This window comes from Dicentrarchus labrax, unplaced genomic scaffold (assembly GCF_905237075.1).
Source record: "Dicentrarchus labrax unplaced genomic scaffold, dlabrax2021, whole genome shotgun sequence".
NCBI classification, from domain to species: Eukaryota; Metazoa; Chordata; class Actinopteri; family Moronidae; genus Dicentrarchus; species Dicentrarchus labrax.
The window spans coordinates 9,213,408-9,236,296 of record NW_026136706.1 but is presented as its reverse complement, the minus strand read 5'-3'; the positions used below and the strand labels follow the sequence as shown (position 1 = coordinate 9,236,296).

The window sequence follows — 22,889 nt, the reverse complement described above, 5'->3', positions numbered from 1 at the left end:
GGATCTGAGAGAAATGGCAGTTTGTAATACTGAAAAATTTCAATCCACCCTTCTCAGCCAAAACTGGGGTTGTTATATGTTTAGCGTACTTGTCTGATTCATTACATCCTGTGAGCAGGTATGTGTATATCCCATGAATAGAAATTATTCCAAACGTAAGAGTAGCTGGCAAGCAGTCTTGTTCAGAGGAAACTAGACTCGCCATTGATGGAGATGGTTGGGATGGTTAACATGAGCATGGAGTTTGTGTTCCCATATTTCAGGATTTAGATTTTTTTTATATATATTTATGTTGACCTCTGTCACCTGGAAGCACCAGCATGCCATTCCTTTTGTTAAGATTTAGCATGAATATTTCCCAGCAAGCTTGCAGCTGCACAGACACATGGCTGAAGCATTAATGACCCAATCTTCCTGCCTAACAAACAGTGCAGAGAACAAAGAGTAGCCGTGAAACCTGTTCCCCCTATTTGCTTTTTTTCTGTGGAAGGAGGGCATTGTTTTATGTCCTGAACACAGGAGAACAATGTAATGGTCGCTGACTCTAGTGCACACACATCAGAGGGGCTTGATTCAGCTGTAGCTAATGTGACCACTAATGAAATCCGACACATGCGCCCACGAGAGGAATAGATTTCTTTGCTACTAGATAGGGGGGCTTTTAAGAGGGCCATTTGATCTCCCAGAATAATGTTCACAGCAGTAAAAGCCCATGTAGAAATTATGTTTGGAGTGACACAGGCCTGAAGGTTGGACAAATTTGTATTAAGGTCTCGGTGTTGCACATTTTAACCTTTGCACCTTCAAGGGATTCTTTTTCTAGATGTTCTTTGAAGAATGCAGGTTTCTTTTTTCTTTTTTTTTATCAGGCACCTCCAGCTGTGAGTGTGTAGTTGCGTGACTTCCATTTAATGTAAATGAGGCTTAAATTGCCTGTATCCAACCTAATTTAAACAAATATATAGTTTAAATAGCAACCACATGGTTTGTGTGTCACAGAGAAGCTGAAGCTGGAGCGGGACTTCAGCAAATACAACTACCTGAGCCTGGACTCTGCTGCAGTCAATGGGCTGGATGATGCGGCCAACTTCAGGACAGTCAGAGTGAGTAGCGCACACACATATTTGTCTGAATAATATTGCACTTTACCTTAATTTTGAACAAGTGAACTGAAACAAAAACCAGACCAAAGAAGAACACGCACTCATCACAAACAGCACCACATTCCAGTAGCGTTCAGCACCGATTTTCCTTTGTTGCATCATGCCACGTTAAGCTAAATCCTGTACAGAGGGTAGAGGCGGTCTGATTCCTCCTTATCTCCTGGACATAACAAAACTAACAGAGTGCACATGATAAAAGTCAGTCTTCTGGATTGTGAAAGCACTCCACACCAGACTCTCTACCGCCTCTTGCATAACCAGATGAACTTTGAAGCGAACCTGAATTTGAAAGTCAACTAAAACCTGAACTACTAAGGTTTGCATTTATTAAACCCAGGAAAATTCCGTGTGCAGCCTTTGACAAGAACAGTGGTTCAGCTTGTAACAACACAGTGGCAGCAGCATTTCTTTGGGGAAAGCCCGGTGCTTCCTTTTGTTTAAACAAGTTTGTCTACAATCATGCAAGATCTTGTCTGTGTGTTGTCTGCCACCGCTTCTTATCCTGTACATAATGTTGTGTCTACAGTACAGAGACTATTTCTACAGCGCTCAGTTGTTATCAGTCCTGCTCCAGCATGCACTACTCAGCTACTGTAAAGGCCTTTGCAGTCTGCTATGTCACATCCTACTCGACTTGTTTCCTTGCATTTCACATCCTGCTTCTCATCACCTCTCACATTGAATTTTCACAGTATTCCCCATACAGCTGCATTTCACCACCGGAAACACAAGAGGACATTCCCTCTAAACAATGAGTCCCCCCACGTGGCCTTGTCTGTCATAAAGCCAAAGACAGCCACACTTTGTTCCCTTCATTTAGTTTAATGTTTAGTTTTACATTTAGAATTTTTGACTTGGTTTGATTTCAACAAATATGAAATTACGTCAGTACCACAGCGAACATGATTCTGTTCAAGATGTGTTCAACTGGGTGTTTTGCAGATTATAAAGATAGATTGATTTGATGTGTTTTGAGGGCTTTTGCTTGTCGCCTTTTTTCTTGACAAATGTGAATTTGTAAATCAAATACTCTCTTATTTTTAACACGGAGTCCCTCAAAATAGAGACATCAGTCTGAAGAAACTATTAAAGTTTTAAAAGACATGGTGATCTGGTTGGCACAGCTTACCGCCTTGTTCAATCTTTCAATCTCAAATGTATTATTTAGCTATTCCTGTGTGCATGAATACAACTCTGATCGGTGATATAAAACCATTTGTGCTTGCTGACATTTGTATTCAACGTGCATAGCCTTGTTTGTAAAATTTACTATCATGACATCACCAGTTACAGTGCTGACAGGCTGCAATAGTAACATCTTGTTACTGAACTGGTTTGTTTGCACAACCATAGACATCACATTACAATTAATTTATGGCTTAGCTCCCTTTTGCAACCCCGTCTCCATGTTTGATCCAAAATGGTAATTAATCTGTGACCTATTCCTGTTTGTCCCTCCCAGAATGCCATGCAGATCGTGGGCTTCATGGAGGACGAGGTGCAGTCGGTGCTGGAGCTGGTGGCGGCCGTGCTGAAGCTCGGCAATATAGAGTTCAAGCCAGAGTCACGCTGTAACGGCTCAGACGAGAGCCGCATTAAAGACAAAAATGGTTAGTGTGATGGATGAGACCTTTTAATAACTCATTCCACTTTAATTTGAATGATGTAGTTGTGAACACCTGAGCCACCTGGCTGTTTAGTTATAATTGGATAAATATCGGACGAGCTGAATAATTGTGTTCATTTGATCCGATTTTAATTCTGCTCATTTCTTGTGAATATTTTTAACCCACAATTGGCCTGATGTTGAGCCACTGCCCCCTATTGGCGGCTTTAATCTCTTCAGCAGTCGCCCTCACCAAATACATATTTGTGTTTTATGATATGCGTGGCAAAAGCTGTTTGTGTTATTACACCCACAGCTGTTCTCTTTAGGCAAATATTGCATTTACATATTTCCCTCCATGGCCGTGGCATGATCCATCTTAGTGCCACTTTTGCTGAAAAAAGGCACATCTCTTTTTTTCCACATGCATCACTGGCTTGTTGCAATCATATTGCAACACGTTGCTCGTGTCTTATGCTCTTATTTTTCAAGGTAACGTCTTCCATTTCTATCAGTGTGATACTGATTACATATTCCATAAAGTCCATAGATATTAACACAGGTGAATGTTTTGCTTTAACTCTTAAAGCAATCGTATACTTTATTACAATTAATTGAGATAAAGAAGAAATTATTATTTGATGTTTATTTTTTCAGCATATGATTACAAGAGGTTTGAAATTACAATAAAGTAACTGTAAAGCATCACAGTGTCCCAACAATGTTTTCTATCAGTGGAATATACAGCTGGCGATCTAGATCTTCAAAAACAAACACACATTGCCATCTTCTTTGATGATCTTTTATCATTGTCACTTACTTGATCTACCAGCTTTATGTTTTCTGCAACAAAATATATAAAATAAGAATAATGATCAGAGGGTTTGGATTTATATCCTTTGATCCTGTAGAAGTGGTTTGTTTACTGTCAGTGTTTTTGTACATGTTTGCAGATTTGAAGGAGATGTGTGAGTTACTGGGGATCGAACAGACAGTGTTGGAAAGAGCGTTCAGCTACCGCACAGTGGAGGCTAAGATGGAGAAAGTGTCCACTACCCTGAATGTGGCCCAGGTCAGAGTTTGATCGCTTAACTCGCTTAATCTGTCTTGCACCAGTTAAATACCAATGCATATCTGTCCTAGTTGTTATTGACATTAACACACACACACACACACACACACACACAAACACACGCGCGCACACACTCTCGCAGTGCATAAAAAGATAAAGAGCCATTTCTTCCCCCTGACTTGCTCCTCTGGCTGCCGACTCTCATCCATCTCAATGCTAAATGAAAAACCTCTCCATTATAGATAAGCCGAACTCCTCCTGGAAATTCAAATGTAGGTCATATTGTAGGGGTTAGTGAGTTCACTTGAGACTGTTCATGTAACGTGGATGCTGCAAACATGGGCCCTCTGTGTCCAAAAGCAAAAGAGGAAGAGAAGAGAGAGAATTAAACTGGCCTCAGAAGAAATAATGTTGGCCTGTTTTAGTGTTGTCCTTGAATCTTTTCAGCTAAAGTTTTGATGATTCAGTGTACGTTTGTACAAGCAAAGGTTGTTTTTCTGTTTGTACATTTTTGACATGTTGGAAATTCAAGTATTAGCTTTCGGGATTTCTTCAAAGACGGATATTTTGGGTGTACAGAGATGTAGTGAAAATGCACTCATGTACCAGTGTTATGTGTTTATTCACAGGCCTACTATGCCCGAGACGCCCTTGCCAAAAATCTCTACAGTCGTCTGTTTAGCTGGCTAGTTACCAGGATCAATGAAAGCATTAAAGTAAGTAATGTACCTGATTATATTTTATTGTTTTTCAGTTGATTTAACCAGTACATCAGTCATAATGTATTTCTGATGTTGACAATATTGTCTCCCCGCAGGCACAAGCTAAAACTCGCCACAAGGTCATGGGTGTGCTCGACATCTATGGGTTTGAGATATTTGAGGTAAGGAAAATGGCAGATCAAACCCACTCTCCTCGTTCTGATTAGCCACAAGGTCAGAATCTGACCACCCAAACATTTTATTACATTTGAAAAGGATTTGGCCCCAGGCTGTTTTTACGTGCGTGTTTTGGTACCTGCGAGGAGCTTATCAACAGTAACTTAGGGCTGATAAAACCACATTCAGTTCAGATTAGTTCGGCTTTATTCCTCCCTGGGGTGAAATAGTTTTTTTTTTATGTGATTTCAACACTTAAATCAGCATTTCACAGGAGAAAAATGGCCACAACATTAAGGAACTGCTCAACACACAGGAAACGCACTTTCTCAACACATCATATTCATGTTATGGCTTCCCTGTCGAAGATATTGCACAGTAAACAGAATGTCTTTGATACCTCAGCAACATTACATAGTACAGCACCAGTAGGGATTGCATTTTTTCCATTATGTTAATAACATAGGGACCAGCCATTTGGCCATGAAGGTGCATGTAAATTAGTATGTGCATGCTAACACATGCGAGACAGAGTTTCAGTGCACTGTATATGGTGATTAAATAAATGTCCTTGCCTTGTTGCTTGATGCCTTCGGTCACACCACCCCCAAATGTTTCTGTTTTCATAATCCTTGCTTGTTCATCCCACTCACTCTCAAGTCCTTCCTCTCCTCTGACCGTTGTGTTGTGTCTGAGTCACCAGGATGGAGTAAGTAACACCTGCACCGGCCTGTTTGCTGTGCCAGTGTGCATGCAGTGATCTAAACCCTTTCCGACTTAATTCAGCTCCTCATTAAAGACAATTCAGAGCTCTCGGTGTGCAGCACAGCCGCTCGGCTGAAAAGATGCTAAAGGATTCCTTTGCATCGTTAGAATGAAGAATGGCATAACACTGAGTTGCCAGTTTATTCGCTACAGCTAGCTAAAACTAATGCAGTTTAATACAACATCCCTGCAATAAACCTTACATTCATAATGCTTACTGTATAATGTTCAGCTTTTAGAGAGGTGTTTATTCAAGTTGTATGGTCATTTTGGAGGCTGTAGTTTATGCCTTTATATTAAAATTCAAATATTTTATCCTCACCATTTATATTAACAATGCTGTTGTTGACTCACTACAGTTAGACGGAGGGATTTATCGCAGGGTTGTTGTATGAGACTGCATTTCTTCTAGCTAGGTGTACTTAATAAACTGGAGTGTGTTGCTGCTGTGTTGAATGTCTGTGCTTTCTGGTTATAAAAGACATTAGTTTAAAGAAATAGTTGACTATTTTGGGACTTGCGCTTAGTCCCTTTCTTTCTAAGAGTTAGATGGGATGATTGATACCGCTCTCTCTTGTCTGTGTGATAAATATGAAGCTACAGCTTAGCTTAGCATAAAGAGTGGAAACGGGGAGAAACGGCTACTAGCACCCAGTCATGAAATGGTCTCGCACATAAACTCCCTGTAAAGCCACGGTGTGACGTTTTCACACGTAGGTTTTTATCATTTAACACTTGGTGAGCTTTTGAGGCCCTCGTAACCTTTGGACAGGGTCATGCTAGCCGTTTGTTCTTGCTTTCAGTTTTGTATGCTAAGCTAAGCTAAGCTAACAGTCTCCTAAGTGTAGCTTCATGACATCTACAATGCTCTAACTCTTTTTAAAGAAAGCAAATAACCACAAATGCTGAATATTCCTTGAACAAATACAGATTAGGCTGATGCTTTGAGATGTTTTGGTGGTCTAGTGGAAATTTAACAAACTAAATGTATATTAAATTAATAATGAGGTTTAAGTTTATAATGACAATTTTACTGCCTTAATATTCAGGAAAGATTTGGTAAATATGTGTATATGTATGTATGCCAATGCTCCACTGAACTTTAGTTACGTTTAATATTAAACGCAAGGTCTTTCCCTTACCTTGGGGCAAGTGAATCAACACCTCTTGAGCGAGGAGACCATTAACTTCACACATAGTTTTTAGATGGTTTCTTCCTCAAGCTGCTATAAACCACTTTTCATAAAACAGCACAGTTGCAGCTGAAATAATTTACTGTGCTACATTTCAGTCTGGTGTCTGCTGCCACTTGGGTGTAGACATGCTATTGAGTGTGTGTGTGCGTGTGTGTGTGAGTGTTTGTTAGGGGTGAAGTTGACCTTTTGGTTTCTCAGTATAAGGAAATGAAGTCTTAAGATTAATAACTGATCCCCTTATGGCTGTGTGTTCTGTTTCCTGGTCACTGAGAAACCTTGCAGCTTCCTTCACTCTGAGCTCTTAGACTAAACATGCTACCCTAACCACTGTTGTGTCCTTAGCAAATTAATGTTAACCTAACCCAGCATACAATAAGGCCATCTGCCAAGAAGCATGACTCACCACTCAGAGGTCATAATTGACAACAATAATAATTGAGAAATGCAAGGAGTAAAAATGGTTACGGCTTTTGATATAAGTTTAATGTTTAATGAAATCATGGTTTGCGGGAACTTGTTCTGATAAGGGTGTATCATCATGATTTAATGGTACCACCCTCCAGATTGAAGTGTTTGCTCAGTGATGGTTGTTAAAGTTATGAGGTAGGAAATTGTTGAGTGGAAGAAGTGAGCTGCAGGTTATAGTTTGTTCAAGGTGACCTGTATAATAGCCGATGTATGACCCCAAACCCTACTCCCCAAAGCTCAAAAAAGTTTTATTTGTACGCTGTCAGATGAGATCATTTTAAGTAGTCAGAAGAAAGGTTTGCAGGTTTTGAAAATGATTTTTTTTGTTGACTAATTGCATAGCTCTGGATGTTGTCCTCAGATTAAATTTAACTCCTGCTCCAGATCTGACACTAAATGTAAATTCCAGAGAAGCTCAAGCAAAATGTGTCTAAACAATAGTGTAAGCTCTCCTCATCAGTACACATTGGTACGACCATCCTGTTTAATAAATCACTGCAGGAAATAGATGGAAATGGCGAAAGAGACGGCTATGCTTATGAATGTTTACAGATAAGAAAAAAGGCAGTTGGAGCTTTAATGATATTTGAGAATGGGGCAGGAAGGTTCAGTGTGAGGAACAGTGTTGATAAAGCATTTCGTAACCATAGTGGTTTGTGAAGAACAGCAGAAACTTAACACATTTCCAATTTTGCAGTGAAAAAAGCCATTTCACTGACAATAACGTAGAACGATAATGAATTAACAGGCTCTTTCATATATGTATTAAAATGTTGACAATAGCTGGTACTGAATGTTTTTTTTCTGCCCACACAGGACAACAGCTTTGAGCAGTTCATCATCAACTACTGCAACGAGAAGCTGCAGCAGATCTTCATCGAGCTGACCCTCCGCGAGGAGCAGGAGGAGTATGTCAGAGAGGTACGTCAGTATACTCACACAACATACTACACACACATAATCTATGTACTCATGAGCACACTGGTAGTGGGATAAATTCCCCATCAATCCTAGCTTGTAGCACTGGAAACACTCTGGCCTGCAACTGTACATCTGCATCATTCAACATGTCCGCGCTCAATTTGTTGTGTTGACAGTTCATCATCGCAAAGCCCCCCAAAGCACGATCCCAACCTGGTCACGTCACTCATCTCTTTAACCTCTCGTGCTATTTCAGCGAAACCTACATTCTTGCCCTTGACCCAAACGCATTTCTACTTCATTTACGCCTCCTATGCCCGTCTCCGTCGTCCATCATGCTCCGGGTTTATTCTCTACCCGTCTCCCCCCTCTCTGTGGAGTCTTGGGGACGGAAGTGATCCCTCACTACAGCGAGAGTAAACACTCCCCCCGTTGTGGGGCCTTTTAAGCTCTGTTTGTTTTCAAAGCTCTATGTATGTGAGTGCTGCAGTGGTGACCCCCACACCCCTTCCCTACTAACAGACCCACCAATGATATTCCACTCCTGGCCTCTATCCAGTATACTGCATGGGAAAATACCACAGCGCTGGGGGAAAGGAGGGAGGACCACCAATCAGGAATTTGGCCAGTCACCCGTCTGTTTAAGCCACACCTTCTTTGTGCCCTCCCACTCAAAATATCTGTCACATCGCTTACATCAACCGAAGCTGGGCTCCCCCACCCATTAGTAGCTGTGAATTACATGTCGGCAAAGTGGATTTTTATAGAGGGTAAGATGGAGAATGTTTTCCTTCTCCTCTCCTGAAGGGCTTTTGTGTTATGTCCCCACTCACATCATGGAAAGACTGAGGTAGAGACAGAGCAGGAGAGCATGCCTTGGTGAACATAGCATCAACCCAGCGAGGACAAATATGGCCATGAAGATTAATGTACCAACATTTAGGCTGATTTTAATAATTTGTAAGAGCTGCACTTAGGTTCATGATCAAAGCTTAAATAAGGAATAAGAACTGTAATTTTAAAGGGACCTCGCCCATTTAGTGTTTTCCAGAACATTTGTTCTCATCAGGCCCAAATGCACCATGCAAACATTAAGTGGTAGTGATATTAAAGTGTCTAGCCGTAGTATAACCTCAGTTTATAACAAAGTAACACTTGAGGTTTTAGATGAGATTTAGAGACACATTCAAGATGCATACATTGAACTTTTTTTCTGTGTTAAACATTGTTGACTTCAAATGACAAATACAAGAAATGCTTTGTCTGCGTTTCCATTTACTCTTTAAGTAGAGAGACACTATTGACACTAGGAGATTATGCTAATATACAACAAGAAAAAGTTGTCCCAAACTTAAGAGGAACCAGGGAATACACATGACAATTAGCTGCTATTAACTGCAGATAACAAATATCTCCCTGTTTCATATTCAGGGAAAAACAGAACAGACAAATAACAATCTTTACTGTGTGTTTGAGGTTTAATAAAAATGGAAGGCAGACATACTGTGTTATTCTTTGCACTGCAACTAGTATTGTCAGTTATGTCTAATATGTAAGTCTGTACTTGAGAACAGCACTGATTAGGTGACTCTTTCTTTCAAGTGAGCAGGTGTGGAACGCAGGCAGGTTCAAGGGTGTTATTTTATCAGCCTCTTAATTCTGTGAGAGTCCAGTTGACGTGTTTAAAAATGTCTTGTTAGCTCTGGTAAAAGATAGAAAAGCTATTGTCCCTTTGACCTTCATTTCTTTTGTTACAGGGCATCGAGTGGACCAACATTGAATATTTCAATAATGCCATTATCTGCGACCTCATTGAGAATGTGAGTCAGTTCTCCACCACAAACCAATTCCACATTCAAGTCTGACTGCTTTTTGTAGCAGTGTTTTTATCGATCAAAAAACAGTGGCAAGAGGCCAGTAACAAAGACTAATATTAGATCTAACTTTCAGTATTGAACACTTTGATACTATGATTGGTAATTTATTTTTTTATGTCCAGCACCAAAATGGAATCTTGGCTATGTTGGACGAGGAGTGCCTGAGGCCGGGGACGGTCACCGACGAGACCTTCCTGGACAAACTGAACACAATCTGTGCCGAACACCAGCACTTTGAGAGTCGCCTCAGCAAGAATTCAAAGTTCCTCACCGACCACAGCCTGCCACACAATTGCTTCCGCATCCAGCACTACGCCGGCAAGGTACTGGACACGAGTCTGTGTTCAGAACAATAAGGGATTTGTAGATAAAATGCAAGATGTTTAACAATGCTGTAAAGGGAGTGCAGAAAACACAAATGCAATTATAGATAGTAATATCATCTGGTCAGACAATTAAATTCTTATGTGCACTCAGGATATTAAAAACTGAAACAAAGTACAAAAGGGAGGAGTTAGACATTTTGTTCAGCTGTGCTTCTTTGCATTATAAATAGAAAATACAGTTTTAGTAATTTCTGTGTTTCCTGTTCATATCAAGGTGCTGTACCGTGTTGAGGGCTTTGTTGACAAGAACAACGACCTGTTATACCGGGACCTGTCACAGGCCATGTACAAGGCCACCCACAGCCTCATCAAACAGCTCTTTCCCGAGGGCAACCCAGCCAAAGTCAACCTGAAGAGACCACCGACTGCCGGATTCCAGTTCAAAGCCTCAGTGGGCACACTGATGAGGAACCTACAGACCAAGAACCCAAACTACATCCGGTAAAGTCCTGTCAGAGTATATCAGTTATTACCCTGCCAGTTTAGGATTTTGTGTGTGAGATTGGCAAAAATGTTTTAAACATTGTTTTGCTTAAACAAATTGCTTTGGAAATTGACTGTCCACCAAAGCCTTTGTAGTTGATACTGATACAATGTTTCTCCAGAATCAATTTAGGTAAATGGTCCCCCATGGAGAAACAGTGCAGTGCTGTCAGTCTAACTTATGCATGTTTCTCATAATAAAGGTGGACAACAACAACAGCCCATATTTGAATTGTTTTTTAAAGGTATCAGCTCCATGCATTTGTCTAACTTTGGTGTGAACAACCTTCTTCTTACTTCCCAGGTGCATCAAGCCCAATGACAAGAAGGCATCTCACATCTTCACTGAGTCTCTGGTCGGCCATCAGGCGCGCTACCTTGGCCTGATGGAAAACGTCCGTGTGAGGAGAGCAGGCTACGCCTTCCGCCAGGCCTACGAGCCCTGCCTGGAACGCTACAAAATGCTCTGCAAACGGACATGGCCCCACTGGAGAGGGCCTGCCAGGTAATGGCTGTGTTTATCCTGAAGCGGTGGCTAATTGTAGGACAGGTGAGGGGAGTAGAGAAAAGGAATTTTGTCACTGGAAGGTTGCTAAAAAAAAAATAAAATCCCTGAGGTTTTTGTGAGAAAATGTGAGAGCAGAAACTGAAAAACACTCTCATGTGTCTTTAACTAAGGCATTGTAACTCAGACTGCTCCCAGCGGAGGGACTGTGACCAGCACTAATAGACTGTAGTCGGAGTGGTCAGCTCCCAGGTGTGATTGTATGGAGCTGTGTGAATGTAAGGCAGGTTATTGCTGGAAAAGAACTCGGATGACTTTCTCAGGATATACAAAGGTTTAAAGGAAGTAAATAATCAGCTCAACAGTTTACCCAGCATACTGACACATTTATAGAGATATAAAACTAAGATAAACATAAACACGGTACGTTTAGGGAAAGGCTTTTGTTTAGTTTTTTATATATAAAAATACAGTTTAATTTTGGTGGCGGCTTGCCTTGTGGCTATTATCCTTCCTCATTATTATTATTATTATTATTATTATTATTATTATTATTACATGCAGTACACACACAGTTTCAGTTTCATTTGCACACACTACATGAAGCACCTCTTATTGTTCTTGTCACATACCAGCCTTTTTCCTCCCTGAGCAACATGTTGAGACATTTCATCCTTATCTGCCTCATCTGTTCCATATGAGCCAGGCCTGCATGTTTCATCTTCTGTGCTGGTAAAAGCACTGATTCATATCTGCTCTACCACACATTGGTATCTTGTTGTTCACCCATCCCTCAATGCTTTGTGTGGTTTCCTTATTTCCTGCGTCCACATGTTTTATCTAGATGTGTTTCTTTTCTTCTTTAATCATTCTTTCTCTCTGTTTCTCAAACTCTACATCCTCGATGCTGTTCTCTTCTGCTTGCTGATCTGTCCCCAATCTTCACTCTACTTCTGTACAGTTGCTCTCATGTTGTTTGTAGCCACTTGAAGTGTCAAGTATGCTTTGGATAACCCATCTGACCCTTTTTGCTCCCCATAGGGAAGGAGTGGAGGTGCTGATGGCCGACCTCCAGGTCCCAACAGAAGAGTTCTCTTATGGCCGCTCCAAGATCTTCATCAGGAACCCAAGAACGGTAGAAAACACAGCTAAAGCACCCCTGCATCCCTTTTTAAATATGTTTTCTAGCCAGGTTTTACATCTGCTGTGTACTCTTGTAGATCAAGCTGAGTTTGAATATCTGAAGGTTGAATCCAGTGTGCTCAGCTGCCCTGTTTTCGCACAGTGAGATGTTTGTAAAGCAGGGTGGGCTGCGCTTGGAGCCCCCACTTTGGCAATTAGCATGCAACCACTATTCTGAAAACACATGGTTTCACTTAGTTGTCCCTTCTAACATGGGAAATGAGCTTCTTTACGCAGCGCTTGTAGGCTCTTCATTTGCTGAAGCCTGCAGCGTTTGAATGGACTTTCTACCCACCCAGCAAAAGACCAAACAAAGCTTGGAATAACATGATCTCATACTGGGAGAATTTGTTTCTTCTATAATTGCTTTTTCTATCTCATCAACTTATCTCTCTTTATATATCTGCAGCTGCAAGCCAGCTACATAGTCTAGTTGAGTGAACTTGAATCCATGTTTTCTTTTGTCTGTTAATAAAAATGCAGCCATGGCTGTAGTTTAATTGTTACTGTTGTTGCGCAATTTGTAAAGCTCTTTGAGCAGGGTATTTATGTGTAAAATGTGATATGTAAATAAGTTACCCTACCTCACCTTACATTAACAGTGAGATAGCGTTGCATAAAAATAGCTTATTGAGAAATTGTGTTTTCCAATGTGTATGCAAAGCAGTAATATCAAAAGAACCCAGATACTCTGGATGCCTACAGATGAACAAATTGCAGTCACTTACAGCAGGACCATAAAATGCTGTACCCAAATCTCTGATGAAGATCAGTTGATTCACATTGGTCATTTTTTATTATCTTGCTGCAAGTCCAAGAAGGAAATCTTATGCAGTAAATTCTCTCCTTTTCCCCACAGCTTTTCTTCTTAGAGGAAAGGAGGAGGCAATGCCTGCAAGACCTGGCCACACTCATTCAGAAGATCTACCGTGGCTGGAAGTGCCGCAGCCAGTTCCTGCTATTGAAAAAGAGTCAGATAGTTGTGGCAGCATGGTACCGCCGATATGCGGTGAGGCTTTTTTGAGGAAATGTGCTCAAAATCACACTTAAAGCAAAATAAAGCGAAAAGCAAGGATGCATTTAGTGTTGTTAATTTCCCTATGTTTGCTCTTTCCATCTCACAGCAAAAAAAGAAATACCAGCAGATCAAGAGCGCCACCACAGTGGTGCAGTCCTACACCAGAGGATGGCAGGTGTGCACCTTCCTGTGAATTCAATCTGTTTAGACGTTTTAAAACGTAGCAGGCAGACATGCATAAATCATGACAGAAAAAAACAAAACATTAAAGTGTTTGCTTGTTATATTTACACCAGGCCCGCAAACTCCTGAGAGAGCTGAAATATCAGAAGAGATGTGAAGAGGCAGTGACCACCATCTCGGCATTCTGGCACGGCACCCAGGTACTGATGCATTAAAGTGCAAAGAGATATCAGAGAGTGAAGTGTTTACCTCAATGGAGTGTCAACCTGGGTTTGATACAGCCTTTTTAATCATTGTGTTGGGAAAAAAAATCCTGTTCTTGAAGTTGTAACAGTCTCGCCTTAAACACCTTATGCAGTGTTCCTGCGTAATGGCCCAACAGTAGTACAAAAATTCTGTTCTTTAACAAAGCTATTCTTGGTGTTATTGCTGCTGTTTCCCTTTGAATCCTGCTTCTTTTGCTGATCACACAACTGCCACTTCTCTTTTTTTTTTCTTTCCCCCCCTACTCCTCTTTCACTTTCCTTTCTTAATTCTTTTCCTTCTCACGTCTTCAACCTGTCTTACCTAACGCCCACCGCATCCCGTCAGGCTCGGATGGAGCTGAGACGTCTAAAACAAGAAGCGCGGAATAAACATGCTGTGACAGTAATTTGGGCATACTGGCAGGGAACCAAGGTATTTCAACCCAGCCGTAGCGTGTCTCTGTCCCAGCTGTCTTGTCATCCCTGTTCACTGTGTCCCGTCCCATCCCATTCCTACTATGACACTGCCTAATAGAGTAGCAGCCCCTCTAAATAAACCTCAATCCCAGTCCTTCCGTTTCCCACTGGCCTGATTAGTGTGCCTTTATCATTGTTTGTCTTGTTTTCTGTTTTGTAGCTGTCACATATAGGATTAGCTTTTATATGTTGTTGTTGTTGTTGTTGAAAATTGTATTCCCAGTCCCAGCGTTACAAATCAAAACTAGATTTATAAAAGCCAAACTTATCTCTGGAAAGAAGCCACACTCAGATCCTTACATGTAGCGCACATGTTTTAAGTTGGTGTCTCTGGTTTGGTTTCTAGCTAATGTGGTGTTTTAAATGTGGCCCTCCTCTTCTTTTAATCTAATTAGTTCAGCTTGTTCATATAGTGCCCCCCACACAGTGCTATCTACTATAGCTCATGCTGAGAAGTCTCTCTTTAACATGCTGATACGCTAACAGCAGAACACCAGGAAACTCTTAAGCATGGAATTATATCAATATGACGGCACATATGTTGCTACTTTATAAAACCACAGCGGCTGTGTGTAACCAAAGTCGCTGTTCCGACGTTGTAGTCTGCATGTACAACACAACGTTATCTTATCAGCATTTACTTTGCTTAACGTATTTACTTATGATAGCTCAAAGGATAACCCTTTGAAGAATCACTATTTTATTTCAAGGACTCATCATTAATGAATGCTGTTGAAGATTATTCTCTGTATGACCTTTGTTCTTAATGAACACAAAAGCTTTATATTGGCTGGCATTTTTATGACATTCTAGATAACGTAGTAATAATCTTTCTTTTGGTTTTCTTTCCTCTAAACCATGATCGTGTGCAGACTAAAAATGTGGCGAAAAGCTGCTCGCATGTCGATGTTAACCACCCGTTGTCCCACCTCTTGACATCTTTTGTTGTCTTTTGTCAGTGTCTCCTCATAATGCTTTATCCACACATACTCAGTGCCTCTCCTGGGACAATTAAGTTTTTTGATTGTCACTGAAATTAACCTCCTCCGCAACTGCCACCGCTTTTCATCAGGCCCGGAGAGAGCTGCGTCAGCTGAAGGAGGAGGCGAGGAATAAACATGCCGTATCGGTCATTTGGGCCGGCTGGCAGGGCACCAAGGTATTTGGGAAGCCTGTTGACTTGACTTGCCGTGACTATGTGACTCGCCGTCTCCATCGCCCCCCCGCCCGTCCGCCCCTACCCCCAGCTTATCCATCATTCTTGTTCAACCCATTCTAAACATTTAATTTATGATGTAAGGCAGATTACCATACACCCGCTCAGATACAGTACAACACCCGTCCACTGGATGCTGAAGCAAAAACAGGGAGCCAAAGCCTGTCTTTACAGCCAGGTGATAATGTTATTCAATGATTAGTCAGTGACTGAAGGTTACATGTGCAACCCCATTCCCTGGAAGATTCAGTCACACACACCAGTAACAGATAAGGTCATTTTTTTTAATGTGTTTTCAGCTTCTTCCTCCATGGTCCATGCCTCACCAGTGCATGCCGCCTGCCGTCTGCATGACTTCTTGTGTAGTTGATGCATGTTGACTCTTTGCATTGCAGTACTGTTTGTCTTTTTTTTTTTTTTAGATGGAAACGTTGAGGTGATCTCTTCTGCCTGAGTTGTTCTGACTTTTTTCTCTTTTCCTGTTACACTCAAAGTTGCACTAAAAAGCACTTAGTCTGTTTCCGTTCCAGAAGTTCTCCTGATAAATGCTCATAAGACCCACAGTGTGCCATATTTGTTTCTGGAGTGTGGAGCAGTAGCGCTGTACTTTTACAGTCTCTTGATGGTCACAGATGGGTGTGTGTGTGTGTGTGTGTGTGTGTGTGTGTGTGTGTGTGTGTGTGTGTGTGTGTGTGTGTGTGTGTGTGTGTGTGTGTGTGTGTGTGTGTGTGTGTGTGTGTGTGTGTGTGTGTGTGTGTGTGTGTGTGTGTGTGTGTGTGTGTGTGTGTGTTGTTTGCTGACCTCAGGCAAACCGATCTCCATCTTCTTCCTCTCATCGTCTCTTGCTTCATTTGTTCCCGCTCTCTCTCTCTCTCTCTCTCTCGCCGCCCACTTTCCTGAACAGGCTCGCAGGGAGCTGAGGAGACTGAAGGAAGAGGCCAGGCGTAAGCACGCTGTCGCTGTGATTTGGGCCTACTGGCAAGGACTCAAGGTACCTTCCAGCCCCACGGCGCAGCCATCAACAAATCTGCCACCTACTCATCACCCCTGACCCTCTTCATCCCCCTCAACCATCTACACTTTGCACACTTCTGCAGGAAGCCAGTCTCTGCCGAGTGCTGTGATCACACTTCTATAATGGCATTGTTTTAAACTGTGTGCTGCTAACCCCCTAACCCCAGATAAAACAGACAATTTGAGATTACTAGAGCACAAATGTCTTCCTATTTGTAATAATTATATAGTCAACTCTTTTTTCCCCCCCATGTTTTCCTCCAGTACCGAAATCCCAATTTCCTCTGCAGCGAAGCCCTCGTGGGACTTGCAGAACTTGCCGTCCTTCAAAATTTGACCTCCACATCACCTATGTGGCCCAGAGAAATCAATTTAACACAGTAACTGTGAGCTCATCTTAAAAGTGTAGATCACCTAAATACACAAAATAAACATGCATAATATATTTAATTTAAAGTGGTTTTGAGACTCCTGCCACCACTCCTGTGCAATGGAGGTGAATGGGATTTAATTTGAGGTGTTCAAAGCAATGAAACAATGAAACCAGGCCCTGGTTACTCATTATAAGCCACAGCCCTCAGATCCAACAGTTTTAAGAACAATTTCTTTGGTAGGAAATAGTTGACAAAGATGTACCAGGCTAAAATAGTTTATGGTTAAACTTCTCTCCTGTATTTCCATAATTTTACATACCTTTTCCATCGCTGTCTCTTTCTGATCTGTTCTTTTCTAAACGTCTTCCCCCGTCTGCTTCTGTGCAACTAACCCCATTTAAAGCAGCACTGTTTTGTGTATCCAACAGTATTATCTTTGTCTGTAGGTGTGTAAAGCGTCCGTGTGTGTCCTAGTTTTTGGTGATTATATGTTGTGTGTCTGTCCGGTTTAAAAAGAATAACTGTCATCACACTGGTCATTTGTCACCGTGTTAATCTTTTCATCATGTTAATTGACCCACCCTGCACCTCGCAACGCACCTGTTCACATCTCAATTTGTGCAATTAAGGTCAGCATGAAGGTCATTTGTCATAACCATCATTGACTTTTTACTAATTCATTCAGTAATCATTGTAATTTTAATTAATTCCAGGAGCTTGGAGTTTTTTTTGTCTGTTCCAGGTGTTCATTGTTTGTGACTAAACAAACGTCTGTTACTCAGTGCTGTTTGTGTGTGTACTATCACCATCCTATCATGTTTTTCTTCCCTGTTTCACATCAAACTAATGGATAGCGTTAGGCGATTGACAGTTGGTTTATTGTTTTTGTTTTGTTTTTTTCGTTGTAAAAGGTCCGCAGAGAGTACAGAAAATTCTTCAGGGCAAATGCTGGAAAGAAGATTTATGACTTCACCATCCAGAGAATTGTAAGTCGGACTTGAATATTTACATGACTAAAAGCACAAAAACTGAAAAGAATAATTTTCTTTTCATCAAATATTTGCTAGAATCTCATTCAACCTGCAATTCCCTTGCCACACAGTTCTCATTTATGTCCATTTGTCCAGATGCAAAAATACTTCCTGGGCCTGAAGAGCACCATGCCCTCCATGTCACCCATAGACAAGAACTGGCCCGCCAGGCCTTACCTCTTTCTGGATGGAGTCCACACAGAGCTGCGGAGAATCTTCCATCTCTGGAGGGTTGGTCACAAATAACCACAGCGCTTCTCCTCCCATCTGTCCCCTTCACCCATTTTTAAATTTCATTTCATGATTTATGCTGTCAGAGTGAATATTGTATAAGCTGGTAGACAGGCACGTAGCAGAATGAAGTAAGTATTATGGGCATCGGCTTCAGTCAAGCATTTAACTCACAATATGAGACAAAATCTTTACAGTCGAGCCACAGGCTGTAACACTTAATCAATAAAAGGGTAAAACCACCTTTTTTCAACGCCTGAGGCAGTGATCCTGTCAACTACTGATAAAATATATACAAAGATGAGACAAGCAGTGCCTCACAAGAAACTTGGAAAATTAGAAAATATTGTTTAGGTAGTACAAAATATCTATCATCAACAACAACAACAACAACCCTTATTTGATAGATTATATTCTGTTATGTCTGTGTCCAGTGCAAGAAATACAGGAGCCAGTTCACAGAGGAGAAGAAGGCAGTTTATGAGGAGAAACTGGAGGCAAGCAAGATCTTCAAGGATAAAAAGGCTCTCTACCCGAGCAGGTACTGTTCATTATGTTATGGTATATGTGTAACACGTGTTGTAAACACAATGTATTATGTATGTCTTTGACTTTGTGTTTTGTCTCAGTGTGAATCAGCCTTTCAAAGGAGACTACCTGGAGATCACCAAGAACCCCAAATATCAGAAACTCAACAGCGCTGTGGATGAGAAGGTTCTGCTGGCTGATGTGGTCAACAAGATTAACAGGGCCAATGGCAAGGTAAGAAACATCACCGACACTACAATATTCACAATCAATTTAGCTTGTTGTAAGAGCTGAAAAGTCCAAAGTATAAGCTGTGGCTACATTCTGACCTGCTGTCAAGAGTTCCACTTTTTCCACGCCGATCTAGTGGAACTCAAAACCATTAAGTTGTTTTGATGGGTATTTCACCCAGCTGTGCCGCAATCTGAAGTTTTTCGACATTTTAACAACTGGCATTATTTTTGTTCCAGCAGATAGCAGACATCTCTGGACAGGTGTATTATGTTTTACTCTTTACCCTGTCCCAGTTTTCAAGATCAGAGAGACACAGGAAACACCCCAAAAACGCACTTAAACCTATTTTGGTCTGTGCAGTTGCTTTTGGCACAATGCTGACATGTAGCACAATGTTAGAATGACAGACAGTGGGGTGAACAGTTTCTCCTCTGGTTTGCAGGGTACAGCTCGAATCTTCCTGCTGACCAAGAAGAGCGTTGTCCTGGCCGACCAGAAGACCGGCCAGGTGAAGGCCAGCGTTCCTCTTCCAGACCTCGCCAGTGTGTCAGTCAGCACACAGAGTGACGGCTTCTTTGCTCTCAGACTGAAAGAGGTGAGGGAGACCTGGGGCATCCTAAAAGTGTTCCTAGATTTATACTTGATTTATACTTGAACTTGGAACTTAAGATCATTTCTGTAGCTGTTTGTTCGATTTATGGTTTTATAATGTATGAGTATCGATTTATGGCTGGCTTATGAGGCTAATTTTCTAACTCTAACTGGCAGTATGCAGTAAATGGTTGCCCTTTGTCTACATTTATCTGTCACTCACTGCTGAAAGTACAGAACAAATTAAAAAAAGGTATATTTTATACATAATAATACAATTAACTGCTGTATAGTGAAAGAGCAGCTGCATTGGTCATGATTAAAGGGTCTCTATTGCAGAAAATATGCACTTGTGTTGTTTGTGACTTATTTAAATATCTATGGATACTACTATAAACTGAAAAATTACACTAGATAGCATTTTCCACACAGTGGAAGTGAGGCTGCAGTCATATACCCAACCTTTACTAACTGTTGCTTTAGGGGTCAGCCTCAGCCACCAAAGGAGACTTCTTACTCAGCAGTGAACATCTGATTGAGATCATCACCAAACTCCACCGCACCGGGGCCACAGCCGCAGACCAGGAGCAGCTCAACATTGACATCTCAGACGAGTAAGATGCAATGCCAAAATTTGGTTATTCTGGTCAAAGGAGCTGGATGGTGTTTAATGATGCTTCTGTGCGACAGGTTTCTGGTGCAGTTCAAGCAAGACAAAGTATGCGTGAAATTCATCCAGGGAGCCCCCAAGAACGGCAACAGCGTGTCCTGCAAGCGCAAGAACAACCGCCTGCTGGAGGTGTCGGTGCCCACAACGGCATAGTGCAGCTGCCACCGCCTGGTCTCCAGTGCTGTTCCCTTGTACTCAGATTGGGGAGGCGATCTAAACACCGAACCACCACCCACTCCGTAACCTCTCGTCTCAAGAACCATCACCCCAGTGCCCACCCTGAGCCCAAAAATGACAGTTATTTGGCTTGTTGTGTAGTTGTTTTTTTCCTTCCTCTTTTCAGATTTACTATGGCACCACTATAGCTGTAACCACGTGCCACTTTTTTGGCATAGAAAGCCCTTATCTCGGTTGCATGCCACAGAAATTTGGTAAAATGTTTCACTGGTGTTTTGTAAAACTTTGGGTAAAGAGTTGAAGATGAATGGGGGGAAAAAAAGAAATGTTGGTGGTGCACAAGAGACTTCCGTATACCAGTGGTGACGTTGATGATGATTGTTCTGCCTGTATGTTGAATTAGTCTTCAGAGAAAATGTCATTATAAGAACTTTGTGACAAGCTGCAGCCTCAACTGGCCTTGACTCATCCATTTTTAAGCAGCTCTGGCTTAAACATTTTTGATGACCTGGGAACTTTTGGGTTCGGCCTGTCAGATTTAGTTTCTCCGAAGAACTTTAAATACTGCACTTGTTTTCACCTCGGTGTAACCAAAAGAGGATGACCTGAAAATGAATTTGATTGTATGTTGTATTATTTTCTATATATATATTTTTTCTCTGAAAAAAAAGTGGGCAGTTGAGACGTCAAATGTAATTTGCTAGATAATTGTAAAACTGTTTTTGTATCCACAATTCCTATGTGCCATTGACCAGGTCCCATGACTTGTCACGTATCGGTGTACAAATACAAACATAGAAAAACCATGTAGGTGACTGACCCTCATCGATTACCGGTGTTGACAATATCATTGCCAAACATTTTTGAATAAGGGAGCTTGTTAACCTGCAGTGGCCATTTCGTGTAAGTTTTGACAACACTGCACATGTGATCAACCTCCATTTCCTCTCCCAGCGCAGTACAATTTGTGATAATTCCCAAGCTTTTATTTAATCTACACAGAGTTATTGTAAACTGAATTCATATCTTTAACTCGGAGAATGTCACGAACGAATCAATGAAGAACCCCCTCGCTTCACGAGGGACTTGATTTAAACAATACTGACAAAGGCAGGACGGACATTCCAGTGGAAGGAAAAGTACCCAACCAGAAGAAACAAAGGTATACACACCTTCCATAATGTCTTCACCAGATTAAGTGAAACCCTTGATATTGATCTTTTTTCTTTTGTGTGCAATAAATAAAATGCTTTGTCTCGATTGTTCTCCTTCTATCTGTAGTGAGAACCCATTGCATTCGCCCTCGCTGTACCATAAGCTGTACGTAGGCTCTATAGGCTGTAGCCCTGGCATGGACAAAGGGTTTCTTTAGTATCCTTAACTTTTATTGCTGTGTTTGTGAAAATAGCAGTTTCTTGCCACTGCAGCTTGAGTTATTGTAGTGCTTGACCCACTCTGACCTAATGTGTATTTTTCAAGGGGAAAGACCAAATATTAAGATAAAGTGACCGTAGGCTTCTTGATGTGTCTGAAGACATCGACCAGTTACAGCTTTTACAACTTTCTAGTACACTCGTGTACACATTCGGTACACATATATTTAAGCACAAGCCAAATTTGATTTTCAAAGAAGCAACAGAGTGCTATATTTTCAAGTATGTTGACTATAATAATCTTTATGTGGATATACTGGTAGTGGGTTTTGTACTGTTGATTTTTAAGCCAACCAGATGTTACTCTGGTGACTTTGAGGGAATAACAGCCAAAGTTGCTCTAGTCACGTTCTGCAATCCGGGAAATCTCGGTTTGTGAGTTGTTTTTTTTGTTTGTTTTTTTTAATGTCACACACGTCACAGGGACTTGAGCAATCAGTTGTTGCTATCCCTTGCACGGGAACCATTGAGCTGAATGCCGCTTTTGATGTATTCTCTTCCTTGGCACTACACAGTTTCAGTGCAGTTTTGCTAAGGTGACATCTTCCTCCCCCCTCTCTCTCTCTCTTCTCTATTTCGTATTTGAACAATGGCTAAAACTGCAAAATGATGTCTGCATTCTTGTGTGCCTAATGTTAACCTGTGCTGAGAGACAGAAGATGGAAATGTTTCAGTAGAACTCAGTGTAACATTTACAAGTAATCTTTTTTAAATTAAATAAAAATCAATAATAAATGTTGTTATTCTGGGATTCTGTGACTTCTTTATTCTTATTTTATTAATCATTTATTGCAGCAATGCTACTTTTTCTGGGAGTCATCCACATCTATCTGTGAATTACACTTCTGGCCCTAAATCAGTACTGTATGATGCATAATGTTTTAGGGTATTTTTTTGTGGGTCCTGAGTCTTTTGAATGGTCTTATCAGGGAACCCTCGGTGTGCAGGCAACAGTCGAAATCAGC

At 41.2% G+C, this 22,889-nt stretch overlaps 1 protein-coding gene across 5 annotated transcripts in view; it reads left to right on the top strand.

Moving 5' to 3' along the window:
• Nucleotides 1-22,667, top strand: part of myo1b (myosin IB) — a 58,927-nt gene extending 36,260 nt beyond the window's left edge. The window contains exons 9-32 of one of the 5 annotated variants that reach the window (XM_051404548.1): nt 1,000-1,103; nt 2,626-2,773; nt 3,723-3,841; nt 4,471-4,557; nt 4,659-4,724; nt 7,965-8,069; nt 9,827-9,889; nt 10,069-10,269; nt 10,547-10,773; nt 11,120-11,320; nt 12,362-12,455; nt 13,362-13,511; nt 13,627-13,695; nt 13,817-13,903; nt 14,295-14,381; nt 15,498-15,584; nt 16,546-16,632; nt 17,941-18,015; nt 18,157-18,291; nt 18,726-18,832; nt 18,921-19,053; nt 19,496-19,648; nt 20,128-20,258; nt 20,335-22,667. In XM_051404548.1, coding sequence (XP_051260508.1) covers nt 1,000-1,103; nt 2,626-2,773; nt 3,723-3,841; nt 4,471-4,557; nt 4,659-4,724; nt 7,965-8,069; nt 9,827-9,889; nt 10,069-10,269; nt 10,547-10,773; nt 11,120-11,320; nt 12,362-12,455; nt 13,362-13,511; nt 13,627-13,695; nt 13,817-13,903; nt 14,295-14,381; nt 15,498-15,584; nt 16,546-16,632; nt 17,941-18,015; nt 18,157-18,291; nt 18,726-18,832; nt 18,921-19,053; nt 19,496-19,648; nt 20,128-20,258; nt 20,335-20,467 — 2,849 coding nt within the window. In that variant the 3' untranslated portion in view covers nt 20,468-22,667. The remainder of the gene's footprint in view (nt 1-999; nt 1,104-2,625; nt 2,774-3,722; nt 3,842-4,470; nt 4,558-4,658; nt 4,725-7,964; nt 8,070-9,826; nt 9,890-10,068; nt 10,270-10,546; nt 10,774-11,119; nt 11,321-12,361; nt 12,456-13,361; nt 13,512-13,626; nt 13,696-13,816; nt 13,904-14,294; nt 14,382-15,497; nt 15,585-16,545; nt 16,633-17,940; nt 18,016-18,156; nt 18,292-18,725; nt 18,833-18,920; nt 19,054-19,495; nt 19,649-20,127; nt 20,259-20,334) is intronic. The other 4 variants (XM_051404550.1, XM_051404549.1, XM_051404551.1 and 1 more) reach the window with 4 other exon arrangements.
• The last annotated feature ends 222 nt before the right edge of the window (nt 22,668-22,889 follow it).